Consider the following 10519-nt stretch of genomic DNA (forward strand, 5'->3'; position numbering starts at 1 on the left):
CGAGTTGAGTTACGCGGAGCGCAGTCAGTGCTTATTTCCGCGTTGTAAAAATATTCTACCACCGGGCGCCAACTACGCATGGTCTGACCTGTGCTTAAATATATGCACAAAGTCAAGCACAAGTTCAAATTGATGTATCCCACACTTTGCTTAGAAATGATCGTACGCACGGGTTACGCACATATCTGTGCGTAAGTCAAGTTGATAAATGAGGGCCCTGGGCCCTCATTCATCAACGTGCCGTAGAAGATGTTCTATTTCCACACGTAAGCACAGAATGTAGAACCAGTGTACGCACAGAAGAATCGGGATTCATCAACCGTGCGTACACAGGTCCTATGCTCCTCCGTGTTGATAAATACCACTTTGTTCTACCGTCAATGCTCGTGCATGATTATCCATATATGGTCATAAAAGTGATTAAACCCCCCCCATGGGATGTGAAATAATGGACTGACCCGAGCGGAACTCTGAGAAACTTCACGGAGATTGTTCACTGCTGTCGAACCAAGAAGACACAACGCGTGTTATGGGATAAATAAAAGGCGGACTTGTAAACGGTGATGTCAGATATCAACGGCTCCCTAAGACCATTGCTGCAATTCTGCCTGGACAGCTCAAAATACTAATAAAGACCGTTCGTTGACCACTGTTTGGCGTTGGTTGTGTGTCATTATAACCGTGCTGATATGAATGCCTTTATTAGTTGTGTTCGATTGGCTATATGATTTTTAGAGGCATCTATTTTGTTGTCGGTATTACCGACAACAAAATAGATGCCTCTAAAAATCATATACTATTAGGTAGCCTATATGAATTACATATAATAGCAGCCATAGCCTACATTATGCAACAGTAACTTGCGCATACCAGTGTATGCGACGGACCAGTGTATACCTTATATCATATCATATTCATATAATAGTTTACTCTGTCAGCATACCAGCATGTAATATGTTCTTTGTTAGAACTCAACTCGTTATTATTTTGCACATAGATTGCAGAAATACGGGAACGTTTTGATTTACATTAAAAGGCTTTGACATTGTAAAACTAAATACGTGGAATTCTGTAAGCATAATACAAGTCATATCACCCACACAATATGCTCTGTGTCCAGAGCATGTATGCTTTTCATTCATTTAAGACACATTATTGCAAGGGTTTTGTAATACACATACACCCTGGTGTCATTGCAATGCGTTTTTTATTCTTTCTTATACAGTAAAAAGGGGGAAGAACACTATATAGTGGGTGTTCATATGACTTGTATTCTGCTTACAGCTTCGAAATTCCACTTGTTTCATTTAACATAAAGCCTTTTAAATATAATCAAAACGTTCCCGTGTTTCTGCGGTCTGTGCGCAAAATAATAACGAGTTGAGCTATGCGGAGCGCAGTCAGTCAGTACACCCCGTATATTCCGATAACGCTATATAAACCATGCTGCATTCATTCTGAGAGAAAGATCTATTATTCCAAATGCTATTTATAGGGTTTTGACCATAATTACACTACTGTTGCTATTTTACAATGAACTATAATGAATTACGGTTCATACAGAACATGCCAGTGTTGAAACTAATGCACAGAAGCTAATTTCCTTGTTGTAATAATATATTCTACCACTGGGCGTCAGCTAAGTGTGCTCCGAGCTGTGCGTACACATAAGCATGGAGTCAAGTTCAAGTTGAAATTGATGAATCCCACTCTTTGCTTAGAAATGGTCGTACGCACAGGTTAAGCACAAATCTGTGCGTAAGACACGTTGATGAATGAGGGCCCTGGTGTTTGTGGGCAGAGATTTCTGACTAGCTGGCAGAGGGGTTAATCTCTTGGCTCTGAAGGGCTTTGTAGTGGTAGGAGTGGGGGACACTTGATTGGAGGTGTGTATAAAATTTGATGGCTCGCTTTTGTATTTGAATAATTCGAGGGTATTGGCCAAGTTCTGCCCTGCATGCATTATTGGCAGTGTGTCTGTGAACCCTAAGTAGGTTTTTGCACAATTCTGCATGCAGTACTTCTAATGGATGTTTTTCCCATTTTGGGAAGTCTTGGTTAGTTAATGGACCCCACACTTCACTAGAGCCATATGAAATCCGTTTTATTTTTTTCCAAATTCCGTTTTTTCCGTTTTAATATTTCAGAATTCTGTATTTTGCTTTGTACGCTCATTTTACCATCAGAAATAGTGTCTAATAAGTGGGAATGAATAAATTTCCACAATTTAATAAGATATAACAGTCCATTTAATAGGGCTGTCTTAAATACTTCGAAGCTTTGTTCGATGGGCATGGGATTCGAATATGAAAAAAAAAATCGATTATTTAAAAAAAAAAATTATTATATATATTTTTGCTAAATCAACTCTGCCTCTCTTTGTTAACTACAACAAACAATGCTGTTTGTTATTTAAGATGAGGTCAGACTCGGCACTGACAGATTTGTGTTCATTGTGCTGCTTTTATAAAGCCTCAAATGACATGAAAGCAAAGTGTTTTGTTTGTCTAAGATTTAAAAAGGTTTAAACTTTACAGCACTGCCAAAGTTGAACAAAGTGCTGTACAAGTCCCACAACATAAAAAAAAAAACGTTTAATTTTTTTTTTTTATAGTTGATTCCATTTTTATTGCTCAATTCCGCGATTCCGTGATCGCGGATTCCATATGGCTCTACACTTCACACTCTGTGTCTCTGTCTCTGTGTGTCTCTCTCTCCCCTGGTCTCTGTCTCTCTGTGTGTGTGTCTCTCCACTATTATCCCTGTACCCAAAAAATCCAAGCCTGCTTGCCTCAACGACTACCGCCCTGTAGCTCTCACCTCCATAGCCATGAAGTGCTTTGAGAAGCTAGTAAAGGGCTACATCTGCTCCTCCCTCCCCATCAACATGGATCCCCTGCAATTTGCATACCGCCCCAACAGGTCCACGGAGGACGCCATAGCCCATGTGCTGCACACAGCAGCATCACACCTGGACAAGAGGCAGGGGAACTATGTGAGAATGCTATTCATCGACTACAGCTCGGCATTCAATACCATAGTTCCCTCCATACTCATAGCCAAGCTCAGGGACCTGGGCTTGAACTATGACCTCTGCCAGTGGGTCTTGGACTTCCTGACGGGCAGACCCCAGGTGGTGAGAGCAGGCAACTACACCTCCTCATCCATCACCCTCAACATAGGGGCCCCCCAGGGCTGTGTTCTGAGTCCCCTCCTCTACTCCCTGTACACACACGACTGTGTGGCTCAGCGGAGTAGCAATACAATCATCAAATTTGCTGACGACACAGTGGTGGTGGGCCTGATCTCTGCCAACGACGAGAGGGCCTACCTGGAAGAGGTCAAGGTCCTGGCGGGATGGTGCCAGGAAAACAGCCTCTCCCTGAACGTCAGCAAAACAAAGGAGATGATTGTGGACTTCAGGAGGTCGGGGGTCAAGGACTACAGCCCCCTCAGCATTGACGGGGCACCGGTTGAACGGGGCACCGGTTGAGAGAGTTAACAACTTTAAGTACCTCGGAGCCTACATATCCGAGGACTTGATATGGACCACACACATTGACAGTGTTGTGAAGAAGGCACGACAACGCCTCTACTTCCTCAGGCGCCTAAGGAAGTTCCAAGTCAGTCAGAAGATCCTTAAGAACTTCTACTCATGTACAATAGAGAGCATCCTGACTGGCAACATCACCTCCTGGTTTGGGAATAGCACTGCACAAGACCGAAGCAGACTACAAAGAGTGACACGTTCAGCCGAACGCACAATTGGAGGGGGGCTCCCCACCCTCCAGAACATTTACAACAAGCGGTGCAGGGGCAAGGCTAAGAGAATCATTAAAGACTCCAGTCACCCGAACAACTGCCTCTTTGAACTGCTGCGGTCAGGCAAGCGATACCGGAGTCTCAAGGCGAGCACAGAAAGACTCAGAAGAAGCTTCTATCCCCAGGCCATCAGGCTGCTAAACGAACAATGAACACTACACCAACAACCATCAAACGCACATAGCACACACATCCACACGCACACACTCACTTTAAACAAACACACTGTAGCACCCACTCCACACACTTTATAGCACACACTCACTTTAAACAAACACACTGTAGCACCCACTCCGCACACTTTATATTTATTGATGAAGGATTGCACTACAACTCGTACACCTTACTGTAAATTGTACCTAAATTGTACCTCATCCCATTTCTGCTCTGCACTATATAGTACTGTACATTAGTACACTGCATAGTATTGTATATTATATGGTAACTCAGTTACGTCTATTCTGCATCGAACATTGTACATATGTCTATACTGAACACTGTGACCTCATTTTCTACTTCTAAATTACATGCTATACTATGTTATTTGATACTATCTTGTCTAGCACAGTCTCTGGAGCGTAACAGTAAGAAGCATTTTGTATGAAAGTATTCTGTACTTCTGTATGACAACTATTAAAGAAACTTGAAACTCTCTCTCCCTCAGACCCTCCTACTGTGTCCATTGATATGATAATAACAACTAGTATCGTTTGACACTGACTCTAGTGTTTGGCCGGGACGTATAAACACGTAGGTGTGCCGCAGGTCTGGGCAGTTTTGCGCTTTGGTCGTCGGAGCGTTCTCTCGGCACAGATCTCGCTACACGGATGTCTCGCGAGGTTATAAGTGACGCTCGTGCTGTTATTAACCTGTTAATCCCCTCCCCGCTTTCTCCCCCTCGCCAGAAGAACCAGACCCTTTGAACGACTTCATCAAGTCTGAGCCCAACACCAAAGACATGAGCGACCCCGGGGTGGACCTCTTCCCCCAGGACCCGGACGCCATCCAGATGACCTCGGACCTCTACGCGGACGGCACCTCAGCCCAGGACGCGGCCCTCATCGGCGAGGACGGCATCGTCGCGCCCCCCGACCAGGCGCTCCCCCCGCGTCAGCAGCAGCCCCTGCGTCAGCCCCGGAAGAGGAGGTTGCGCGGGGGCGACCCCTGGAGGCTGCGCCTGGACTACCTGGTGGCGTACGGGCCGCAGGGCCGCGGCACCTTCTGCATGGTGTGCTCGCAGGTGCTGCCCGAGACCAAGGTCAGCAGCTTCCGACGCCACATCCAGGAGTGCCACCCGGAGACCACCACCCTGAGCCGGCAGGAGAGGGAGGCCATGGCTGCCGTCTGGACCAAAGATTACCCCACAGAAGGCACACCTGCAGCCGGCACGAGGATTAAAGAAGGTATTCGCTATGCAGAATTCACTCATTATAAACGAGGCATGTTCACGTACGCCATTGAGGAGTTTGACTTTTATTTAAAAGAAAATTCAACAACCTACATAGACAACATTCATAGATGATACATTTCAACATATCAACAGTACATAAATATAAAACAAATAGACAAAAATGAGAAAATAGTGTGGCATGGGTCCTTCGGTCCATTCTATATTTACATTATTTATTTACATTTTCATTCATTTTCTTGTATCCTTTTCAATCCTCTGTGATGTTGTTACTTCCCCTCCTATATTCTTCCCACTTTCCCCATTTCCATTCATACTTTTCTTCTTGCAGCCTCAGCAGATGTGTGATTCTCTCCATTTCCTGTATCCCCTCTACTAACTCTATCCATTGGTCCTTCGTCGGCACTTCTACCTTGTACCACAGTTTAGTTAAAGCTTTTTTGGCTGCCACTATCAATATCTTAATCAAGTATTTGTCTTCCCCTTGGATTCTTTCTTGTGATAGATTCCCCAGATACAACACTTGGCCTCCCTGGGGTATTTCGTATCCTATTATTTCATTTATTATCTCTTCCCAGTAGTGCCTTATCTTCTGACATTCCCAGAATATGTGTGTATGGTTCGCCACTTCCTGTCCACACTCCCTCCAACATGTTTTCTTTGCTGGTGTGTAGGGCTGCACGATTTTGGGAAATAATCTAATTGCGATTATTCTGACAGATATTGCGATTGCGATTTGCGATGCGATTATAACATATTTTAAAAAAAAATTACAAGAAGAATGTTGCTGCTTTCTGTAGTCGGGTCCCAACTGCAAAATTACTGTATTACCATGTATTATACACTTTTACTATCATGTAGACTATTCTGCTTTGTGTTTACATGTGATGTATTGTATACATGCACATTTATTATGTTCTTGTGTGATGTATCGCACATTTTATTGCTGTGTGATGTATTGCAAATGTTATTGCTGTCATCTTGGCCAGGTCTACCTTGCAAAGGAGATCTTGTATCTCAATGGAACTTCATGGTTAAATAATAAAAAAAAAAAAAAAAAAAAACGTTTTTTTTTATTTTTATTTTTTTAATTGCAGGCTTGGCGATTTGATAATTGCATCATTCCAAATCGCGATTTCGATTAAAAAACGATTAATCGTGCAGCCCTACTGGTGTGTAATTGCCCTGTATTTCTGGTGTTATAAAGTATCTAATTATGTTTTTCCACCCAAACTCCCTCCATATCCTTGATCCTGTGGTTGTTTGTTGCGTCTTACATGTGTTATACCATTCCTCTATTTCTAACTCTTTCTCCCACTTTTCTTTTACATACAATGTTGTATTTCTCTTACTGTCCATTATTGCCTGATATAGTGCTGATATCACCCTTCCCTTCCGTCCTTCGTATGACTTTACCATTATCTTAATTACCCCATTCTGTTCTTTGTCTCTGTCTTGCTTTATTTGAGTTTGACTTTTAACTGCGACCAGCGGCTCTAAAGCTTGCTCTGTTGGTTCAAGTTTGCTTTTATTTGTCATGTATAAAGTATATTTGTCACATACATTACAGTGAAATGCTTGGTTCTGTATGAGCCTCCTGAGAATGTGCTTCATACAGTAAAAAAAGTAAGTAAAAGAGGAATAAAGTCCCAACACTTTACAAATATACAAACTTAGTATAAGGGTTAGGGTTAAGTTGGGGGGGGGGGGGGGACTTTTCCGTCAAGCCAACTGAAGAATCCATTGTGATCGCCGGCCCGGAAAACGTGTGGATTATGTATTTACAGTACCCAACGCTGAATCAATAAATGCGATGGATATTTGGAATGGCGATCAGGAATTTGAATAATCTTTTTGGATAACATCTGATCTGAGGTAAGGAATTTATTTTACCAGTCTTAGGATAATCAGAGCTATTTTCACCTATATATCAGTGTTTGCCATATGTGTGTGTGTGTGGCTGTGCGAGCGATCAGGAAATGAGAGAATCGATATTTCAGCCCGCTTCTATAGTGTGCATAAGTACACATATACTATCGATAATCTAGCCTTTATATGAAAACGATTCATAAATAGGCCGAAAAATGACAGTTTTTGTGTATGCCCGAATATTCCAGTAAATGCCGATCATCACGGAATCTTTATATTTTCCTTAAACAAGGGCTTTTCAAAATGCTATAAAACAGAAATGAAGCGATTAAAAAAAGAAAATCCGTTTCGACAATGTTGACTGCAAACAAGTCATTGATAAACGACGGGCAGATTAGACACATAGCCATAATTTAAGACAGAGATTATGCGTTCACAACGCTATCATTGAAGTGGGTGGTGGCATTTAACGGGGGTAACGCGCACCGCATGGCTGGTAATCAAAGTGTTACGGTGAGTGTTTGTTTAAAGTGAGTGTGGATATGTGTGTGCAATGAGTGTAGAAGGGGGGGGGGGGGGGGGGGGTTGGTCCACCCTAGGAGGCTGCGATTTGGCATAGAGGACAAGTGTGTGCAGGTGAAGTAACTTTGCTTAGGTTCAGTTTGAGGTGGTTGGTCGTCATCCAGGCAGAAATGTCGGACAGGCAGGCCGAGATCCGCTCTGAGACTTGGATATCTGATGAGACTTGGATATCTGAGGGAGGAAAGGAGAGGAAGAGTTGGGTGTGATCGGCATAGCAGTGATATGAGAAGGCATGAGACATGATAATGTCTAGATTTGGTGTAGAGAGAGAACAAGAGGGGCCCAAGGACCGAGCCCTGGGGGACACCCATCTGTAGGGGGCGGGGGGCAGACAGGGTACCTCTCCATGATACTTGGTAGGAGCGGTTGTCAAGGTAGGATGTCGGCCATGCCAGTGCAGAGCCAGCCACTCCCATTCCTGCAAGGGATGCAAGGAGAATCTCATGGTTGACTGAGTCAAAGGCTGTTGACAGGTCCAGGGGAATCAGGACGAGGCTCTTGCTGAGTGAAGAGCCTCTGTGACCGCTATGAGGGCCGTCTCTGTGGAGTGACCAGTCCTGAAGCCTGACTGATTAGGGTCTAGGAGGTCATTCTGTAATAGATTATCAGTGAGCTGGTTTGATACAGCGTGTTCAAGTGATTTAGAGAGGAAGGAGAGAAGAGAGAGACAGGGTGATAGTTATCTGTTTCAAGTTTTGTTTTATTTGTCACGTATAAAGTACATGCACATTACAGTGAAATGGTTGGTTCTGTATCTATGACGTGGGGTTCAGGGTTGGTTCTTTGATAAGATAGCTTGTTTTAGGGAGGTGGGAACCACCCCAGAGATGAGCGAGGAGTTGATGGTTGCAGTTAGAGTTGATTGTTGCAGACGGTTGCAAACGCGACGGTCACGGAGATGAACAATGTACAGCTTTCCAGATGCGTGATTATATACACGTACTGTTAACGTTATTAGGAGTGGCGTGTGCCTGGTAACGAAACGGATACGCTGACGCAAGCGGTCTACCACCTAGGAGACGAATGAATGGAAGCGGATACGGACCACTAGCCTAGCTTAAAACTCTGGGAGAGGTGTTTTTGGCCAACAGCTAGGCTAGCTGGTCCGTATCGGCTTCCATTCATTTGTGCTAAGGTAGGCCAGCTTGCAGCCAGATAGCTTTCTACTGATCTGACTCTAGAGAAGACGGTAAGCACATAATGTTGGCGTGTCCCTTACCATATCTGTGCACAAACTTTATCCATTAACTCTTAGCCTATTCAACAGTATCTTTTAACCATAATGTGAACCAAAACAACTTCTCTGAAATCCTCTCTCTTTCCTTCCCTCTGTCGGGGCAGAAATCAACCCCAGTGAACCCGTCACCCGAGGTACAACAGCGGCGGACAGCGGCAATCAGACTTCCCCCGGCAACCGAGCGGCCGCCAAAATGCTGAAGACTGAGGAAGGGGGCGGCGTCATCGGGGGGAGGGGCGCCGGCACGCCCTCCCGCCACAGCCACTACCCCGGCAAGGACCAGCGGCGGAACTACCAGGTGCGCTGGCGGATGGAGTACCTCATGGACTACGACTGCCGGCGGCACGGCCTCATCTGCATGGTGTGCGGCGCCACGCTGGCCACTCTGAAGGTCAGCACCATCAAGAGACACATCCAGCAGGTGCACCCGCACTCGCTGGGCTACGTGCCGGACGAGAAGCAGCGGGCGCTGCTCGCCTACAATCAGACGGCGCTGCACTTCGTCCACTCCGACGACTGCTTCTCCTCCCAGGACCACGGGCACATGGCACTGGGGCCGGGAGGCCACCCGGAGAAGTCGCCGCCCGTCAAGAGCGAACTGATCCCGACCGGTTTGGCACTTAGGGAGGGGCTTCCCTCGCCCGCCCCCCCGCTCCCTCCCTCCAAGCACACGGCGTCGGGGGGCGTAGGGAAGTCCCCTGTTGAGAGTGAGATGATCCCGAGCTCTTTGGCACTTAGAGAAGGGCCCCCCCCCCCGCTCGCACCCGTCCCGCCCTCCAACGGCTCCTGCTTTTCCAAATTACCTTTCGCTTGAGTTCCTTGAGTTCCTATGAGTCCTGGATCAGAGACGTTGACGGTTGAGGTATAGGCAGGGTCCAACGTTAAAGCTTGAGTCCTGGATCAGAGACGTTGGTTGAGGTATAGGCAGGGTCCAACGTTAAAGCTTGAGTCCTGGATCAGAGACGTTGGTTGAGGTATAGGCAGGGTCCAACGTTAAAGCTTGAGTCCTGGATCTGAGACGTTGGTTGAGGTATAGGCAGGGTCCAACGTTAAAGCTCGTCCTCGCAAATCCGCTGGCCCCAAAGCAATTTCTACTGATTGCTGATTTGTTTACTGTCCAAAGTGAAGTTCTTTTTTTATTGACCCCAGACCAATGGGCCATTCTTATTGTTGGACCTTGGATATATATATATATATATATATATAAGTTGTAGACAATCCTCCAATATTTACCTGATGGCAAGGCAGGTGTTTAGCCATCAAGGTTATACCTTTTGGGTATAAAGGTTCCAGTTTCAAAGACATATATTAAGCCTAGTTCGCAACTAAAAACTTGTAGCACTTACCCACATATTACAGGGTACTTACTGTGTAATAACAGAAAGATTACCTGGTCATTTCTGCTCAAGCTGATAATGACAAATATTTATTTGTAACACAGTAATTACCCTTTGTCTTTGTCTCTGTAATATGAAGCGCTGCCGGGAACTCTTGTGAGGAAAATCCTTCATCCGGGACGAGGCTTAAGCCACGTCCGTGAAACCCACCAAACGTTTTCAAATCCAGGTCCTGGGGGGGGGGGGGGGGGGGGGGGGGGTGCA

At 45.3% G+C, this 10519-nt stretch overlaps 1 protein-coding gene across 2 annotated transcripts in view; it reads left to right on the forward strand.

Moving 5' to 3' along the window:
* Positions 1-10283, forward strand: part of zfta (zinc finger translocation associated) — a 36274-nt gene extending 25991 nt beyond the window's left edge. For both annotated transcript variants that reach the window (XM_084325221.1, XM_084325222.1), the window contains exons 4-5: positions 4728-5225; positions 9023-10283. In XM_084325221.1, coding sequence (XP_084181347.1) covers positions 4728-5225; positions 9023-9732 — 1208 coding nt within the window. In that variant the 3' untranslated portion in view covers positions 9733-10283. The remainder of the gene's footprint in view (positions 1-4727; positions 5226-9022) is intronic.
* The last annotated feature ends 236 nt before the right edge of the window (positions 10284-10519 follow it).

Source organism: Notolepis coatsorum (genome assembly GCF_963971535.1).
Source record: "Notolepis coatsorum genome assembly, chromosome: 1".
NCBI lineage: Eukaryota > Metazoa > Chordata > Actinopteri > Aulopiformes > Paralepididae > Notolepis > Notolepis coatsorum.